The following is a 20,509-nucleotide window of genomic DNA, read 5'->3' as shown; positions in this document are numbered from 1 at the left end:
TTAAAGCAACAGAAATTTATTCACTCACAGTTCTGGAGGTCAGAAGTCAGAAATCAAGGTGTTGGCAGGGTTGGCTCCTTTAAAGGCTCAGAGGGAGACCATTCCATACCTCTCTCCTCCTTTCTGGTAGTTTGCAGTCATCCTTGGCATTCCTTAGCTTGTGGCTGCATCACTCCAATGTCCGCCTCTGTCTTCACATCTCTTTTCCCCACTGCGTGTCAAATCTCTTTCCCCTGTCTAGGATGATGTCATTGCAAGATTCTTAACTTTATTTCTTATGCAAAGACTCTATTTTCAAATAGTTAACATTTAGGGGTACTGGGGGCTAGGACTTGGACATATCTTTTCCAGGGGACACAATTCACCCCACTACAGTCCCCAGTGAAACACACCTCCTGGTATTCATGCCTTTGTATAGTACCCTATTTTGTATCCAGGTGGGTCCTGTGACTCATTGGTCACCAATCTAGTGCCGCAGAAGTGATGCTGTGTGACTCCCAAAGATAGATCAGGAGAAGTCTTGCAGTCTTCATCTTGGTCTTTTGGAACCTCCACTCTTGGGGCAGCCAGCCACAACTTATAATGTCTTACTACACTGCTTGTTGTATCACAGGGAAAGTACCTGAGAAAATGTGGAGGGTAAGCACGGTCCATCTGAGCCTAAGCTTCCAGACTTCCTATCCTAAGCACCAGGTGAGTAAAGTTTTTTGCAATTTCAACCACCCTAACCTCCAGTTAAATAGCACCAAAAGACCCCACTCGATGTTACTTGGGGCTTCTATTGGTTACTTAGCCAAGGACGGTCCAAATTCCTAACCCACAAAAATATGAGATCTAATAAAATGGTGGTGTTGCTTTAAGCCACTAAATTTTGTGGTGATTTGTTAATAGCAAGAGATAAACAGAAAAAGTTACTTTGAATTTCTATTTTTCTATTGAAAATAAATCACATATTAAAATAAGGGGACCAATAATAGTTACATAAATTTAATTGTAAGGAACCCATTTATAATTAAAGCATCAAGAATCCTGTTAGATAAGGAACTAAATTATTCCTCTTCCAGTTCTTACAAATCCATATGTGCACTTGACATTTAACTCATGTCTTTAGTTTTTAAGTCTTCACGTGTGTTATTAGGTGGGTTATTGAGTAAGCATAGTATATTATAGATTGCTTTACATGCATTTATCCACTCATTCATTCAACTCAACACTTATTGAGACCCTTCTATAAGTCAAGCACAATGAATAATGTTGGAGACCCAAAGATGAATAATACATAGCTCTTGGCATTGGAGGGCTCAGGTTCAGTGACAATAGTGGGTTGGTTTATATCAGAGATTTGCATCTGAAAGATTCTCCAAAGCAGGATCTACAAATCTTTCTTTAAGAAATAAGTCAACTTTCCCTCCAGTGATGAAACATCAGATCTTTGAATACTTGTATCCTTCTTATTGGACTGGGCTCAGTGTACATGCCTGCTCAAAGAGGCCTTCTTTGACAACTGTATCTGAAGTTCCCCTTCTCTGATTTCATCCCTTTTAATCCTATCATATCCTTTTGTTGCTTTATTAAACTTATTATTTTATGAAATTAGCTGGTTTATTTTTTGCCTCATCCCACTATAATGTAAGCTCCACGAATTTAGAGACCTTATTTTTGTTCACTACATATTCCTAGCACAAAGAACACTGCCTGGCACATAGTTAAAATGTTAACTTAAAAAATGTTGTTGAAAGAACAATGTATCAAAATTACTGTAGTATGTGTTGAAACCTTTTATGGTGCCCTCTCTATAAGAAACCTTGAGAATGTCTCTGTATTTAATTTAATTCTGGTCTCTGTATTAGCACAGTTGTGCTTTCCTCAACATATAGTAAATATTTTTCCTCTTGGCTTTTATTCCAATTTTTTAGCTCATCCCAAGAAGGTGAATAGAGTTTCATGCCATCTATTTAGTGTTCTAGCTTCTCTCTTGATGTCACCTTCCTTTTACATTCTTATTGTCTGCTTTCCACAATTAAAATGATTTGTTTTATCACGTTTCTAAGTGAGGAATTGAAGGATTTACTCCTCAGAACAAGATAAGGCAATATAAGTAAATAAGTATGATTTAAACTTGGTAAGATCCCAGGTGACTGCTTTCCATTTTGCAAGTCTCTCATAGACCTGTTTTCCTGATATCCCTCAAACTAGCTGGTCAAAGAGCAGGCCCAGGGCTTCCCTGGTGGTGCAGTGGTTGAGAGTCTGCCTGCCGATGCAGGGGACACGGGTTCGTGTCCCGGTCCGGGAAGATCTCACATGCCGCGGAGCAGCTGGGCCCATGAGCCATGGCCACTGAGACTGCGCGTCTAGAGCCTGCACGTCCGGAGCCTGTGCTCCGCAACGGGAGAGGCCACAGCAGTGAGAGGCTCGCATACCGCAAAAAAAAAAAAAAAAAAAGAGGAGGCCCACATTTCTGCATTTGCCCTAAAATGGGATGAATCATAAACGATTCTAGTTTGGTAATGAGTCACTAATAGGCAAAAATGTAAAGTTTTGTTCTTAAACCCTTTCTAGGCACTTGTGGTCAGTGCTTTCCAAAAGGACAGCTCTTAGGTTCCTGGCCCAAAACTCTTGCCTCATTCCCTTTGCTCAGCAAAACTCAAACAATAAAAAGAAACATTCAATATCTAATTTATTCTTTGTTCTAAGATAAGAATTAACACATAGTTGCAAGAATACCTAAATTTTGTAAGATAAAAGATGCAAATTTATTTATTTTAAAAAATTTATTTATTTTTATTTTTGGCTGTGTTGGGTCTTCATTGCTGAGCACGGGCTTTCTTTAGCTACAGCGAGCAGGGTCTACTCTTCATTGTGGTGCATGGGTTTCTCATTGTGTTTGCTTGTCTTGTTACAGAGCTTGGGCTCTAGGCGCGCGGGCTTCAGTAGTTGTGGCACACGGGCTCAGTAGTTGTGGCTCACATGCTCTAGAGTGCAGGCTCAGTAGTTTTGGTGCACAGGCTTAGTTGCTCCACGGCATGTGGGATCTTCCTGGACCAGGGCTTGAACCCGTGTCCCCTGCATTGGCAGGCGGGTTCTTAACTACTGCGCCGCCAGCGAAGTCCTGCAAATTTATTTTCATTGTTTCATAATTCTTAATTATATTTTTCAAAGTCAATGTTTAAAAAATTAATTAATTAATTAATTAATTTTTGGCTGTGTTAGGTCTTCGTTGCTCCACCCAGGCTTTCTCTAGTTGCAGTGAGCGGGGGCTACTCTTTGTTGCGGTGTGCAGGCTTCTCATTGTCGTGGCTTCTCTTGTTGCAGAGCATGGGCTCTAGGCGTGCAGGCTTTAGTAGTTGTGGCATGTGGGCTGAGTAGTTGTGGCTTGCAGGCTCTAGAACTCAGGCTCAGTAGTTGTGGCGCATGGGCTTAGTTGCTCTGCAGCACGTGGGATATTCCTGGGCCAGAGCTCTAACCCGTGTCCCTTGCATTGGCAGGAGGATTCTTAACCACTGTGCCACCAGGGAAGTCCTCAAAGTCAATTTTGTATCACTCCCCACTGCCCCAGCAATCAATGGCTTTCTGTCCTTTTCCCTGTACCAATTATGATAGAGTAGGAAGGACCCATAGTATGTGCCAGGCATTGTGGGGAATCCAAGGATGTCTGTAAGATAAGGTTTCAGCAAACAAGAATGTGGAGAGCTAGCAGAGTGTGCAGAAGGGAAATCAATTTCAACAAAGAGGTGGAAAGGTGCCGTGTACGTAGGATCACCTGGGGGACTTGATAAAATGAGATTATGGATCCCAGCCCTACAGATTCTAATAGGAAGGTAGGGGTAAGGGGACTGGTCCTGTTCTGATGCAGGTACCTTACCTACTCTGGAGGATGGCCATACATAAGACGGAGCCACCTCTGATAGTGGGTTAGGACAGGCACGGATAATGCCTCTATAGCTGTATTAAGCACTCAAGGTTCATATTTAATTTAAGCAACACTCACTTCCTAGCGATAATAGAGATGTCTTTGGGAAATTGAGGTATTTCTGTAATCAGTCCTTGGTCCCTTAAGCTGTAATACCGGCCCCTGGAGTATGCTTGCAGAACACTCGCCGGCACACACGTCACAAGGTTTAAGAGGAGGACAGACAACCCTCTAAAAGGCACGCTTGCACAGCCCAGGCAAACAAAGCCAAGACAAACTGGGGCAATGGCTTTTAGCACTGCCTTTTATAAATAAACCCTTTATTATTCAAGTAGGAAAATCACTTTTGAAAATACATTCTTCTTTTGAAAGAACTGAGGAAACATGAGAAAAACCTCCCCCATCCCCAGTGTAAACATGGCTGTTGGTCTACATGCTTCCAGGACTTTTTTTGTGTTTACATACAGTGCCCCCCAACAGTATGATCTCTGGTGGCCTCGGCCTGCAGTGGCTTGAAGCAGGGTTTCGGTTTCCAGCCAGAGATTGAGGTTGGGTCACAGAGCGCCAAATCCTAGCAATTAGACCGGTGGTCAGTGACAAAACCCTGGCCGTTCGGCTTTGCGGAAAAGAATTCCCACAAAGACAGAAAGTAGTGAAACAAGTAAAGTATTTATTAGGAGGAAAAGAGTACAGTATATGTAGATAGACACACGGGAGGACTCTGAGAGAGTCGTGCCCTTGGCGTAGTTTAAATCACTAATGAGGAGCATTTCTTCCGGGTTCCCTTTGGCCAATCATTTTGATTCTCCTGGTTCTGAGTCCATGTTTGGTTTATCTCACGTTCCTCCCATGTGCACACGCATCTCTCAGCCAAGATGGATTCCAGCGAAGAGGCCTGTGGGTAGCTTGGCATCACTCCCCTTTTGACCTCCAAGGAGCTCTCTAGTCGGGAAGGTCTCCTCGACTTCGAGAAAGAGAAATAGGTGGTCTCTTATCTTTTACCTGCGCAGGGCCCAGCCTCCTCTCTTGACTGCCCTGCTATTGGTATTTCGGGGTTTCTGTCCACAGGGAACGAACTCCAATTAATCACCCTGGGGGCGGGGCGCCCATCTATCTCCTGCCTCAAGTATACCACCCGTTTGTGCGTTTTGTTTTGGGCTTCCGGTGAACGCCCATCACACTGCAGAAACCGTCTTACCACTTACTTTTCTCGCTTTACGAACTGTCGAAAAATGTCGTGAGTTTCAGCGTCTCTCCCCCTTCAGCGGCTTGAAACTGCACGTTGGCCCTCGTGACCCTAGATGCCCGGGGCACGGTCGAAGGTCCCCGGAGCAGCTGCCAGACGGCTGCGGCGGGCGGTGATGACGCACTGTGCTGTGCGCCAAGACGCTGGCTGCGGCGCGGGGGAGGGGCGAAGGCTTCCGCAGCGTCAGGCGTGCGCACACGTTGCACCTTCTCGCCTTGGGCGAGTCGGCGGTGTTTTCGGGTGGCAGGGCAGGCGCACTGATAGACCGGCGGAGCAGAGCAGATGGCGACGCTCTGTCTGACTGTGAATTCGGGAGACCCTCCGCTGGGTAAGGGCCCGGGGCCGCCAACCTGTGTGGGTTGCATCAGCCCGGGAGGGTGCGGGGAGGGGAAAGTCGCCGCGCCCAGTCTTGGCGCAGTGACGGTCACGGTCTGGGAGGTTAGGCCTGCCTCTCACCCCCGAAGCGTACACGGGGTAGGCTCCGCGCCCCTCGCCCTATGTCCCTGGCAGGTGGATTTGCTGCTGAAGACGTTTTCCTGGGGCGTGGAGGTAGGCGCTGTGTGAGCCGGGGCAGGGCCACCCGAGGCTCAGCTTCGGACCTTCTCTCCCGGAGGGATGACTCCCAGCTTACTCTCCTCTCCCTTTTAGAAATGATGTCTACTGGAGACCGAGCACCGGACGTAGAAATAACATTTTTAAAACTTGAAATCCCATTACTTCGCTCCCCCTCTTTTAGCGTTTTCCCCTAAATCCACTTATCTTTACCTCCCTTCCTTCGTCCTCAGAAAAGATCTTCAACCCCCTTGACTTAACTCTTCTTTACGTTTCATTGGGTTCAAAGGGAACGAGGAAGATGGTCGTAGAAGCATTTAAAATTTTAACCGAGGTTGCATTTATATTAATTAAAGGTTGAAGGGTGATTGCCGGAACACCCAAGTACACTGCGGACTGATGGGGTTGGTTTACTACACATCCGATGGAGGTAGTAAACGTCAGAGAAAAGGTCGGACTTGTCATCTTCCTGATACATCTTAAATTCGATTTGGAATTGCATTTTCAACGTGGCCAAGGTTACTATGGATAGATAGCTTAGACTTTCTGCTGTTTTTTTCCATTGCTTTCAGAAATTACACAAAATAATCAGTTTATTGAGCTCATATTTGCTAATGCATTTCTTAACATATGCATGCAAGTACGTTTCTAATGTTTGAGAGGCCTAGACTTTTAGATACAGTTGCCCACATAGGGCTGATGATTACTCAGTACATTCTCATGACAGGGTGTTTAGTGTCTGTTGGAACAAAAAACACAATTTAATAGCAATTTAAAATACTTTAAAAAATGATCTTTTAGCATATTGGTTCAAGTAATTATGGGCTAACCTCACACAAATCACTGAACTCTGAAAGAACTGGGTTTGATTCTGCAGTTGGAAAGCACTAAACAGTGTGACCTCATGGTTAAGGGCAACGACACTTGCTTCTTGGAGACCAGGTCCATCCTGACTGCCACTCACTAGTTGTGGAACCTTGGCAATTCCTTTTTTGGCATCTCCCACTGTTTCCTTGTTTGAGAAACATGGAATAATATCTCCCACATACAGTTGCTTGCCAGAATCAGATGAGACTGCAGGTCAAGTTCCTGACACACTGTAGATACTCAATAAATAGCTGTCGTTTTTACTGATGTAATTTAGAAAATCACCCTGAATATGATAGATCTGTTTCCTTAGTGAATACTGAGAATCACATCTGCCAGTATACTGGAAGTGGGTCTTAAAGACATCTGTTGTCATTATGAACTATAGTCCAATTATAGAATATATGTTTCTATTTGCTTCTCTCCCTCCTTTTTTTTGTTTTTGATTTAATTGTTCCCAATTGTTTAATTCAAATACATTCTGTTTTTAAATAATCAATATAATTAGATGAAACATTCAGAAAAACAGATTGCATTGTGAGAATTTCCCTTATTTTACATGCATGCACCATTTTTTTTAATGTTAAAATAAGTTCACACTTAAAAAGGTATAAGAATAGAACAAAGAACATTTTTTCTCCAGTGCCTTTGGAGAGCATACTGCAGGTAATGATGCTTCAACACCCCAGAATACTCCAGTATACATCTCAATTAAGTAAGAAAACTATATGACTTCACAGGACCATTAAAATCAGGAAATACACATTGATACAATTCATCCATCTTCGTAGTGCAAGGATCAAAATCTAGGATCATACCTTGCACCTACTCATCACGTCTCCCCAGTTTCTTTCAATCTGGGATGGTTTTTTTAGTCGTTCATAGGTTTAACCTCTCTGGAGATTACAGGCCGCTTACTTAAAGAATGTCCCCTGATCAGGTGTTTCATGGTCCCTCATGACTAGTTTCAGGCTACAGATCTTTGGCAGAAATAGCATAGAAACAATTCGTTGTTCTTCATTGCAGCCCAATAATTGGTACCTGAATTTTTCCCATTACTGATGATCTAATCTTGAGTACTTAAGATGGTGTCTGACAGCTTTCCCCACTGCAGAGTTTTCCGTTTTGCAGTTAACAGGCATTTTGTGTGGAGATGCTCTGGTACCATGTAAACATTTCACTCCCCCATCAAACCTTTACCCACTGGATTCAGCATCCGTTGGTGCTTCCTGCCCAACTTGATTATGATTAAGATGATGCCGGATGGTGACCTTCCATTCTGCCGTTCTTTCCACATGTATTAGTTGGCATTTTTTTGTGAGAAGATCTTTTTCTCGTTTTAAAAAAATTCATAGCAAAATATACTTAATAGGTTATACTCCGAATTATTTTTCATTTTCTGTTTTTAAAGTTAAAAATTTTTATTTTTAAAATTAGTTTTATTGAGTTACAAGTTGCATATAATAAAGTTTGCCAGTTTTAAGTTGTAAATTGATTGACAGATGTGTACAGTGTGTAACCACCAAAATAATGAAATAAAATACTTCCCTCACTTCAGAAAGTTCCCTCACGCCCCTTTGCAGTCAGTCCCCTTCCCCCATCCCTGGCCCTTGATAGTCACTGATCTGCTTTCTGTCACTATTTTTTTCTGCTTTTCCTAGAACTTCTATACATTGAGTCATATGAAACTATTCTTTTGTACATAGGATAGTTCTTTGAGATTCATCTATCTTGTTGCCTGTAATAGGAATTCAGTTTCAAAATTTGCTGTATAGGATTCTTTGGTGTCGGTATTCTAAAACTTAGATTATTTACTTTAGTGGTTAAATTGGCTCTATTTGCCAGTGGGAGCCCCTCCAGGCTGACCTCTGTGTCCTTTTGGCGTATCTCTTATCATTCTTTGAGTACTTCTTGCTTTCTAGCACAGTGAAATTTTCCAGGTTTATCTTGTACCTTCCCTACCACAGCCCTGTCTCCAGTGGAGCGTGGTATTTAGAAACCAGTATCTGGTTACCAGTCGTCCATCTTAGATAAATTAAGGACAACGGATTAATGAATATTTAGTAAACTTTATGATGTGTTGAGAGGCACGTATCACTGTTTTAGAATATGAGTTCTGGACTGCCGTAGACCTGCGTTCAAATCCTGACTGCCACATATTAATCAAGGACTTTGGGCTAGTTATTTAACCCCTTCAAGCCTCAGTTTTCTCTTCTATAAAACAGGTGCCTACCTCTTAAGGTTACTACAGAGATTAAAAATGATAATGAATGTAAGGCATTTAGCACAGTCCCCACCACATAGTAATCACTCTAATACTATCAACAATAGCTTTTATACAAGGAACTATTCTAATTTCTTCTTTTCTCCCGAGAGAGGGAAAGATTAATTTCAGTGTCCCTAACTGGACACTGAGTATATTCAAAAGCAGTTGGATTATGCCAGGGAATGGTTTCTGGTTTGTTACTTCTCCAAGACCAGAAGGCCATACTTTGCGTCTACAGACTCTAGGGAAAAATGTTTACTCCTTGCAGGTCTTAATACTGGTTTGTTGACTCATTCTCATTGCTTTATGATTCAGGTTTTAAATACCACATTGTTTATAAAGAGAAATCTTTTCATCTCATTTTTAGGAGCTTTGTTGGCAGTAGAACATGTGAAAGACAACGTCAGCATTTCTGTTGAAGAAGGGAAAGAGAATATTCTTCATGTATCTGAGTAAGTGCTTTTATATCTGGTTTTCAGTACTGAACAGCATTTTTAAAATATTTAGGATTAAATGTTATGCTTGTTTCACTTGCTAACTGGTAAACGGTCCCTAAAAAGAAATACACTTTCTTCCTCATTCTAAAAGAACTATATCCAGAGACATATCTGTCAGCACACTATCTGATCATATATCTAATCTGTCAGAAAGAAACTAGAGATGTACAGAAGGATTTATATATATGGGTTTTTAATTCTGTTGTAATGTATTCTGGTGGAAAATTGGAAGTTTTTAAAATCAGTAATAATAGGAAATAAATTTGGTAAGTCCACAGCATAGAATATTAGGCATCTGTGAAAAAAAGGCTTATGAAGAATTTTTAATGGTGGATATGTTCATAATCTAATGTTAGTAAAAAAGCAAGACATAAATGTAAAATTACATATCTACAAAGAAAAAAATGAGAAGTATACAGCACTTTTAATATTATTTCTTTATGAGTTTTGGAATTGTGGGGTTGTTTTTTTCTTTTTGCTTCTCTGTGTCTTCAAAATTTTCTGTAATGAGCATATACTGTATGTTCTTGATTAAGATGGATTATTTGCATCCCAGGATATAGGGAAGATTGTGTGCCCTCGGACTTATCTCTTTCTTTTGGAACCCACTGAAAAGAATTTAAAAGAACTGGGAAGGGAAACATTATCTTGTTTAACGAAACTAAGGAATAAACACAACATGGTTTCAGGTCCTTTTAAGAATATTTTGCCAGATGGTGGGATTTGGACCACATTGAAAGAGGGTTTCAAGGGTATTCTCAAGCAGGATGCAGAATTCTGAAATGGTTTAAATGGTCTATAATAAACTGACAGAAAGACTTGTATTGGGGAAGGGCAACGTATGCAACGTATACAACGTATGTATGATTGCTCTTCATGTACAATTTTTACTTTTCCGTGGAATTACTGTTGTTTGCTTTGTTCTCTTCTGAAGCCTTTCTGATTCCTATCTTTTCCGTGTGACTTCAGGAAGTTTGCGGACATCTTCCCTTAGGATTCAGTATTTAGAAATTTCACAATAATATGCTTTAGTCTGGATCTATTTTTCATCTGTTCTTCTGGGTGCTTGATTGCTCCCTTTAATGTGGAAACTTAGAAATCCTCTTTTGGGGAATAAGAAAATATTTTCTGTGATCACTTTCCATTTTCTGTTCTTTATGTGGGTGCTGGGATTTGTCCTCTTATTTTCTTAAAGTGTCACCTTCACTCTCCTTTTTTTTTCATTTTTCCTCACTTTCTGGAGAGTTCTTCAACTTTTTTAATTCTGTTTTTCTATTGAGTTTTTGTTTTTGCTGTTACCTTTTTTGTATCTGAGCTTTCTGTTATTTATTATCTAGATATAGTATCCTGTTCTTATTTTACGATTGCACTGTGTTTTGTTTTGTTTTTTTTTTTTTTTGCGGTACGCGGGCCTCTCACTGTTGTGGCCTCTCCCTTTGCGGAGTACAGACTCCGGACGCACAGGCTCAGCGGCCATGGCTCACGGGCCCAGCCGCTCTGCGGCATGTGGGATCTTCCCGGACAGGGGCACGAACCCGTGTCCCCTGCATTGGCAGGCGGACTCTCAACCACTCTGCCACTAGGGAAGCCCTGCACTATATTTTTTAATTGCTCAGAGGAAATTTATTCACTTACTTTTAAAGTTTTCTATTCCTTGATTTGTTCAGTTTACATCTGTGTGTTTGTTTTGGTTGCTACCTTTTAAGTTAAAGGCTTTCTTCAGATATTTGGTAACTTCTTATGGTTTTCTTAGATGTTGACTGGGAGAGTAAAGCTATTTACAAGTTCTGAACTCCAAGGTGAGCCTGTCAGTTCTGAGCTTTACTCTGGGGCGATCTGACTGAGCTGCTCATTTGAAGGAACTTCTGGTGTTAGCATCCTTGGTTCTTTTCTTCCTGGGTGGATCAGATTATCTATCCAGAGATGACTTTCAGTCTCCTGTTCGGAAGGTGAAGGAGAGCTGGTGCCAGAATATTTTGGGAGCTGAGGGTGGGAAGAAAACTGAGGATCTCAGCATCCAGTATACGTGTATTCTTTTATTCTCTTTGTTACCTCTATAGCCCAACTTGCACCTGTGCCAGATTTCCCCCATTTGAGAGACCCTCTGTTTTAGTCTTTAGAGAATAAGGCTCCGGTTTTTGCCAGGATTGGGTAAGGGGAGTAGCCAAGCTCTGCAGCATAGGGTTTGGAGCTATCTGTGTTTCTGACTGATTTTTAAGTAGACTTTCAACCAAGCCTCCTTATTTTAGTCCCAATTCACTCTCACTTCCAAGGATACCTGGTTTCATTGATTCATAAGTCTTTAGAGGATTCTAAAATTTAAATTGGCTTGGTTTTCAGCTTTGTCCACTGTCCAGTTAAGATTCAGTTTTTTCAGGCCTATTAACTCCATCTGCTTTCTAGCTTCTGAAATTTTACTGCTATTGTCTCTTCTCCTTAGTCTCTTTTTCCTTATAGGATCAGTTTTGATGAGGTTTGATCTACCATGTTTACCTGCAAGTTGATAAAACCAGCTTCTTTATGATGGTATATCCTTGGCTTCATTGCCTTGATTTATTTTAAATCACTTTATTCTCGATATCCCAATTTTCCTATTTTCACCACTGAATAGACATGTAGAAACCAATAGTTTTAGAAAGATAAAACATCATGTAGATAGTCTACTCTGAAGTGAATTATTGGATTTAGCTGAACATCTCAAAACAAATTAGAATTTGATAGAACAGAGTAAAGAACAAATTAGATCTATTTTTTTACTATACTAGAAAATACATGGCATATATTTGTATCTTTTATAAGATTTCTATTTTTACATTTTTCATAAGTCTCATGACTGACTGATTTGCTAGAGCCACAGTAATATTTTATCTCATACTTATATATTCTAGAAATGTGGTATTCACGGATATAAATTCCATACTTCGCTACTTGGCTAGAATTGCAACTACAGCTGGGCTATATGGCTCTAACCTGTTGGAACATACTGAGGTAAGGAATGAACGTTTCCTTGGGTGTGTTTTATTTTGTTTTGATTTAGGCTTTGGCTCTTTTGCGAACTTCATTTTATTGTTGGCTTATGGACTATTACTCTATTTAAGGATATTAACAGAGTGTTAATCAGAGACCAAGTTAAGGAATTCTCATCTGTTTTTATTTTCAGAAAAAAAGTCTTAGCTCCTAAGTTTGCACTTTCAAACCCATACCAGCTGTTGGGTCATTTAGTGCTGTCTTCCTCTTCCTGGATTCCTAGAATTTCATAGCTGGATGTGACTGCAAAGGTCATCTTATGCTCTTATGCAGCTTTCTTACCTGGCAGATGAGGCAGCAGTTCTTGAAAAGTTACAAGGGCCCAGGGTCACACACATTTTCCTTTTTAAGTATATACCTTATTAGCTATAGCAGTAGTAGATTAACTTTCAATACGGCACGGTAGATGCCTTTTTTTTCCCTGTTTGTATTCAGCTCTAACTTTCCTAAATCTTACAAAATTCAGAATACAAAGAATAGTTTCCAAGTATTTACTTTTAAATTCCGCAAGTGGATGAATCTGTTTGGCTGGGTGCTGTCTGTTGCATTCGGTCAGGCTCGTTATTCCTTCCTGCTTCCAGTTCTCATATTTTCCTTTTTCTTCCCTGAAGTGCCTCTTCACGCCCCTGCAAAAAAAAAAAAAAAAAAAAGAAAACAGAGAAAAATAACCATATGTGTTTAAGTGCCAGTTTAGATCCCAGGCAATTACAGTTAAATCCACGTAATGGTAAATTCTGTAATTGAGATGAGACAGGCATGGTTCTAACTGAGGTTGTTTGTTTGCTTGTTTGTTTAACTCTAAACCCTGGGATGCATTTCTTTTCGCAGATTGATCACTGGTTGGAGTTTAGTGCTACAAAATTGTCTTCATGTGATTTGTTTACTTCTGCAATCAACGAACTCAGTCACTGCCTATCTCTGAGAACATACTTAGTTGGAAACTCCTTGAGCTTAGCAGATTTATGTGTTTGGGCCACCCTAAAAGGTATCAGTAATTCTTCTTGAAGAATTTCTATTTTAATTATTTAATATTTTGCTGGATAAGAAGTACATATATTTCTACGTACATGAGCATCTATCTACCTCATGGCAGTCACTTAGGACTTTCTCACAAAGGAACGACCTCCCTGGCTATTTTATTCCTCTCCGGTTACAGGAATTCCCCATCCTCTGCTGTCCCTGGAGGTTGGCCCCATCTTGCCACTGCAGCTCCTCACTTGCCTTTGGAGCTGGCCTTGTTCCTCATCCCATTTATGTCAGCACCTTTCCTGTCTCAGCCATTACTTAACTCCAGTTACTGTTGTTTCTGGTTGTTCAGTATGTGTGTGGGGGGCGGGGTGAGCTGGAGTTGTTTGTCTGGGAGGTCACTTTTTCCATCTTCTATGAGTAGTCAGAATATGGGATTGATGAGAGACACAAAGGGAGCTTGAATTTTGTTAGTTTATTTAAAAAACAAAAAAACCCTGCAGCAAATATGCCAAAATGTTTTATCATTCTTTAAATCTGGGTTATGTGAGCGTTTTTAAATTTTCTTTAATATACTCTGTACCTTTTTTTTGGGCCACGCCCCGCGGCTTGCAGGATCTTAGTTCCCTGACCAGGGATACTGAACCTGCGCCCTCGGCCGTGAAAACATGGAGTCCTAACCACTGGGCCACCAGAGAACTCCCTCTCTGTACTTTTTTTTGTGGCTTAACCTTTTCTCCAAATTAAATTAAATTGTTATAATAATAACCAATGTAAAATGAAGGACTTTCCTAGCTAGAACTTTTCATCTGTAGGTTTATGACATTTTGGTCTTTTGATTTTTGAGTTAATGTTCATGAAAGGAAGATAATATCTTATGGAAGTAGCTTTGTGATGCTAAAGAATTACGTAAACTTTCCTTCAGTACCATTTTTGATATTACAACTGAAGAAAAGAGCTACTTCTTGATCTTGATTTTTATTTTGTTCTCTAGTGGATCCACTTAAAGCTTTTCCTCAATTATGAAATGTAGCATTGGCCTTGTAGTGGGTGTGTGGCAGCGGTGAGGGCAGGATTTAGCATTCACTCTAGTGAACTGAAATGAAAAAATACTTTAAATTAATTTTTGTGAATTCTTAAAATATGTTGAAGTATTAGAAATCACTTCCATGTGTACCCAGATTTTTAAAATTGCATTATAGAAGCACAGCTTTAAGCCATCTCATTTACTTAAATTAACCACGACTGGAACTTTGCTTTTGAATTTGCAGATATGTTGAATGGTTTTAAAATTATGTTTGCTAATAGGAAATGCTGCATGGCAGGAACAGTTGGAACAGAACAAAGCTCCAGTTCATGTAAAACGCTGGTTTGGTTTTCTTGAAGCCCAGCAGGCCTTCCAGTCAGTAGGTACCAAGTGGAATGTTTCAACAAGCAAAGCTAAAGTGGTAAGCCTTTAAAATTTTTTTTAATGCTCACATCTTGTCTGCCTGAGATCTTAGATCTGAAAAGAAAATTATGTTCATAGTTTGGTTGTTTTTTTTTTTTTTCCCTAATCAATTAAAAAGGATCTTCTTGGAAGAATTTGTCATTGTTGAGTCTTGGCTTGCCTTTAACTGCTTGCCTACGTTAAGCCTTAATCTTCATAATTATATTTCTAGATGATTATGATCATCTAGTGTGCGTCCCTTAGGAAATCCAAAGTCCAAGTAACTAAAATTATTTTATAACTATACCATCTTTTCTTCCTCCCAGATTTTCTATTCTCTGGGTTTTGAACCATTGTGACCTTTGAGTCCTGGGGTTCTGTAGAGCCTTTTTGTTGATTCTGTAGGAAGATGTGACACTGAATACCGTAGAAAAAGGCCTTCCCCCCAGTTAGCGTCGCTCTACTTTGATCTGTTTACATATTACAGAGAATATGTTTACATATTTACATATTACAAATTTTACTCCGATGCAGTACAATTTGAAAACTGTTGTCTGCTTGGGTAAAGACACCACAGTCACCTCAGTTGTTCTGAGAAAGTATTCACCACTTTCACCTCTAACTGGTCAACAAGTTCCATTATTATTTCTTGTATCTATAGATTTGTTTTCTCTCTCCACTGCTGTTGATTTTTATTGAGACCTCATTACCCCCAGTTTGTTTTAAGACCATAATCTCATCACTGAACTTCCTTTTTTTTTTTGGTCTCTTCTTTTTTCTCGTTGAGACTTTGCACTGTACTGGGTATAGTTTTAGAAAATACAGATAAGTAATTCCATACCCCTGAGGATTCCCCATTGCCAGAAACATAAAAGTCAACCTTATAAAGGCCTTCATGTTTTGGACTTAATCGACTGTCAGCGTCTTGCCTACCCACTCAACATGCATTCCTAACATTGCACTGCTTTTCCCTGACTTTGAGTCTTACCTGTGCTGTTATTCCTTTTCTTAGAATGACTGCCCTGGTATACTCTCCATCTGATACATTTGCATTTATTTTTCAAGGTGCAGCTTGGTTCTTGCCTCCTTTTAAGCATTTTCCTGATGATCCTAAATGCTGTTGGTTAACTTCAGCTGATTTTGAATCTTCAAGTGCAGGGACAGTATTCTAGCCAGTTTTTTCTCATAACCATGCTTGGTGCATAGTGGGTACTGAGTAAGTATTTGTTGAATGAATTTATTTTTTAAGCATTTAACCATGTAACTATTTTTGTTGTTGTTGTTGTTCTGCTTTTCAGGTACCTGAGAAAAAGCAAGATGTTGGGAAATTTGTTGAGCTTCCAGGTGCTGAGATGGGAAAGGTTACTGTCAGATTTCCTCCAGAGGCTAGTGGGTAAGAAAATATAACTTATAATTGGATACATTTAGTGGAAAAGCTTTAAGACAGTTATCAAATACTTTAAAAATCAATAGGTTGATATACAGAAGGAAATAAGTAAGATTTTAATTGTGGGAGTTAAAATTCTAAACATCTTAATAGTTTTAAAATTATTGATAGTTAATTTATAAAAAGTTTGTAGTTTTTGCTTATTAAAGCAATAGGAAAAATAACATTTTAATTTTATTCCAGGCAGAATTTTAATTGTAAATAGAAAAACATCCATTAATAGAAAGGCTTAAGTTTTATTTACATTTTGAGATTTTGGGGGTATCTTTTAATAAGGGTTTGTATTTGTACCCTGAGCAATCCTTTCAGTTAGCAGAAGAAGTTATGGTAGACGTATTTTAAGTTATTTTTTTTCCCAGATAAAGTAAGTGGAGTCCTGAAAAGCCCATTCCTATTCATTTGTTTCCACTATTAGTAGGTTTCAAAACCCTTTTCACTCTTGGCAGCCATAGAAAATAATAATATATGACTAGCTTGTTAGGGAAAAGGACTGCTCTGGCTGGAGCCACCGGCATGGGTCTGCCTGGGTCCTTGCCCAGCATTCCCCAAGGCTGAGGGCAGTCTCTGCCTTTGCACATGTCAGTCTCTGTGACTCATACTGGACGAACTTTGTAAAAGAACCCTTCCAGTGATGCTAATATAATAAAATGCCTTTTGTTAAAGCAGTTAGCCTCAGGAACTTAGCCATTGGGAAAGTATTGTGTCATATTTTACACATGAGATGTTTTTTTTCCCCCAAACTTTGTTTAATTTCAGATTTTGTATTCTATAGCCAAATTCTTACCCATCTGTGATAAATGGAGTATGTAGACAGTAGGAAGTGGCAGATAAGGAAACAATTTTATTTTAGCCGTTCTTAATATAGTTCTTCACAAGCTATTTTATAAGTGCCATTAACAGCAAGCCAGTTTTAGAATTCCACATTTTCTCTCTGCTTTTCTAAGTTTGCCGATTTAGGTGGTGAAATAAAGGACAGGTAGAAGGAGATGAAGGGGAAATAACGGTTCTGGGAAATACACAGACTGAATCATTAAATGATTGATTGATAGCTAAGTGGAGTCAGTCATAAATAATACTTATTTTACATAGTTTAATTCCCTCAGATATCCTGGGTCCCTACCACCCAATATTCTGCTCTTGTGTTCTTGGTGTGAGAGGTCATGGTTGTTCTGTTGGGTAGTGACTTTAATGGTTTGATAAAAGCTAGTTTTTTAGCCATGGCTGTTTATAGCTATGCCATTTGAACATTTGTCCCTTTTGAATCTTTTTATATTTTCTGTCACTGTCACTTCTTGGATTAGTGAGCTCCTCATATTTATTATTTACTGTATAAAATATGTTTATTTGTTGTGAGTTATGTCATTTCAGTCCAACAGTTGAATACAGCTTTGGAATTTGGAATATAAGTCAGTGTTCAGGTTTAAAAACATACATAATTTTGATCATATCTCCTTATACTGCAAAACAAGTCTTCTATAATTGGTTTTTTAATCATTTTTTTTTCCTGTGTCTTTCATGAAGGCCAGAAGGCTTGAATTTTGCCTTTTATTCGTATTCATAGCTAACACATAGATAGCACCTGTTATGTGCAGGTACTTACCAAGCACTTTACGTGTAGTAACTTGTTTAATCCTGTCAGCCCTGTGAAGAAGGCACTGTTATTATCTCGTTTTCCAAATGGTTTCAGAAACTGATTCATACAACGTTTTAGCAACTTGCCAAATCCAAACCTACGCTGTCTGGCTCTAGAATCCATATGACTGAAAATTATGTGCCTATGTCTGTTTTGTGTGGGAAAAGCCCAATATAGCATCAGTACTAACTAATGCAGCATGGAACATATTTTTCTTTAGCTCTCCTGATGTAGTTGTCTCTTGAGCCAGTTATTTTACTTATCTTGTGAATATTTTATAGTCCTGTTAGCTTTTCTGAGGTTTAGAATTGTTAGAATTGCACACATTATTTTAGATTCAGAGATAGTATCTTTAAGTGTAATAGTTTGATTTCATCACACCTCTTAAGGGTAATTCCTGTATGTAAAGCACATTAACTGTCAATTAGTAGGTAGTCAGTGATTATTAGTCTTCTTTTTTCTCTTCTTAACATGTTATTGGGTGTAACACTTTCAGTGAAAAGTGCACAAAGTATTTCTGTTTCGTTTTCAGAACTCACAGTCCTTTGTTTTACTTTTAATAAACCTTAAATTTTAGAGTAGTTTTAGATTTATAGGAATATTGCAGGAAAAAAAAGAAACCCCAAAAGTTACCTTGTACCTGTACCCAGTTTTCCCTAATGTTAACTAACATTACTATGGTACCTTTGTCACAATTAATGAACCAATATTGATATACCTAAACTCCATACTTTTTTGGATTTCATTAGTTCTTCCCTAATGTCCTTTTTCTCTTCCAGGATCTCATCTGGGATGCTACTTATGGTGCTTTATTTTATGCAGAAAGTTTTGAATAACCCTAAATGTATTGCATTGTACTTGTCTGCATTCACCTATGCATATAAACTCTTTAAAATTGAATCATTGACCTAGAATGCTGTGTGACTATCTAAAGAAATAGACTGATTTTAGAAATGATATAAAGCCATATCATTGTACTTTTCCCTCCCGGAGCTCTTGATATCAACTGAGATCAGAGGTGTGCATGAAACCAGGTGACCGTAGAGCAGTGCAACTGTGGCTGCTGTTATTGATGAAAAGTGTATTTTCAACAATAGTGGTTCAGGATATTGCTTTTTACCCACTTCATTGATAGAGGAGGATGTTGATATGTAATAATATTAACAGTGCCTCTGATTTATTTTATTCTATGTAATGGTCAGCTGCCCATAGAACAGAATAGTGTTTTCATAGGTTGTGATCTGTGGAATATTGGTACTGGATGAGACCTTCAAGATCATTTAGTTAAAATCTTTTCATTTTGGCTTCTGAGAAAACTAAAGCCTAGAGAAGTAAAGTGCTTTCTTGTGGCTTTCTAATTCTCATGTGCTCTTTTATTTGTCACAGTCACAGTGGCATCCTCAGAGGTGCTTCTGTCTTGTTTGCAATGGATGGGCTGCCAGTTTTCAGTAGCATCTGGTCTTAGTAAAGATCCGCTATTGTGTAGCATTGCAAACAGTTTTGGAAGCAGTTTTCCTCTAACTAAATTACCTTTCATTCCTCAGTTAAAAAAAAAAAAAAAAAAAGGAAAATAGAGATTAGCCTTAAGGTTGTAATGTTTGTAAATAACTTATTCCTTTGTGAGAGTTTACATATGAAATTGTTTCTTATGATTATTTTATAAATGTTGTAGTCTTTTTTTCTTCCTCAGGGGCAGATTTTCTATTACAGTACTTCTTGTTAGCAAATAAAATAAGACTTGGAATACCAACTAGAAGGATTTCTGTTTAGTTCTCATCTCCTCGAAAAGGTTAAGTTTAAGTATTTAGTTAAAACATGTTAATGAGTTTCTTTGTAAAATGTTTTTGTTTTAGTTACTTACACATTGGGCATGCGAAAGCTGCTCTTCTGAACCAGCACTACCAGGTTAACTTTAAAGGGAAACTGATCATGAGATTTGATGACACAAATCCTGAAAAAGAAAAGGAAGATTTTGAGAAGGTAATTGGTGTAGTGATGACCCTTTGTCAGTAAAGTTGATTAAAATTAGAGGGTGACCTGGTACCTTCATGGTATGAAAATTTAAGTTTGTTCTCATAGCTGCTTCTTTTGCTCATCTCTATATTCTTTGCCTGAGACCTAAGCCAAGAATTGTTGAGCTCCCATACCAAAAAACGTCAGTTTATTTTTTTCCTCCTCAAGCTGTTGTAGAATTTACTTAAGTGTTACATTTTCCTGCAAGTATCACTTTCTTAAATGAATTGGTCACTAGAGGCAGGTTTCCTTTTTGTCATATAATTTTATGAATGAAACGAACACTAAGTAGGTATTGGAAAATGTGAAGGTTTCCTAGCCTCTTATATCATCTGTTTAGAAGCACTGTAATATATTCAAAGAGAGGGCAAATAATTGTCAGCATGACCAATAATAATCAGCTTTTCCAGAATAAATGGAAAGCACCATGAGATCAGCTTTCTCAGCTGAAAATTTGGAGGCTAGTATAATGAATATCTCTCTCTTTTGTTTGTTTGTTTTTTTTTTCTTTTCTGATCTAATATCATACAGCTTCCACAGCCATTTCCAGGCTCTGTAAGACTGATGGTGTATTATTACATTTGCCCAAATGCAGTGTCAAGGATTGAAAATACACAAGAAAATGCGAAAGATAAACTGATGGTTATTTCGGATTC

The 20,509-nt window shown here is 38.9% G+C and overlaps 1 protein-coding gene across 1 annotated transcript in view; it reads left to right on the top strand.

Annotated features, from left to right (window-relative positions):
• Positions 1-5,319: 5,319 nt before the first annotated feature.
• Positions 5,320-20,509, top strand: part of EPRS1 (glutamyl-prolyl-tRNA synthetase 1) — a 68,513-nt gene continuing 53,323 nt past the window's right edge. Inside the window, exons 1-7 of the mRNA XM_079913924.1 lie at positions 5,320-5,484; positions 9,209-9,293; positions 12,227-12,326; positions 13,194-13,350; positions 14,640-14,779; positions 16,059-16,153; positions 19,694-19,820. Coding sequence (XP_079770050.1) covers positions 5,439-5,484; positions 9,209-9,293; positions 12,227-12,326; positions 13,194-13,350; positions 14,640-14,779; positions 16,059-16,153; positions 19,694-19,820 — 750 coding nt within the window. The 5' untranslated portion in view covers positions 5,320-5,438. The remainder of the gene's footprint in view (positions 5,485-9,208; positions 9,294-12,226; positions 12,327-13,193; positions 13,351-14,639; positions 14,780-16,058; positions 16,154-19,693; positions 19,821-20,509) is intronic.

The sequence above is a fragment of the Stenella coeruleoalba genome, assembly GCF_951394435.1.
Source record: "Stenella coeruleoalba genome assembly, chromosome: 1".
Taxonomy (NCBI): Eukaryota; Metazoa; Chordata; class Mammalia; order Artiodactyla; family Delphinidae; genus Stenella; species Stenella coeruleoalba.
This window is presented reverse-complemented; position numbering and strand designations above follow the sequence as displayed.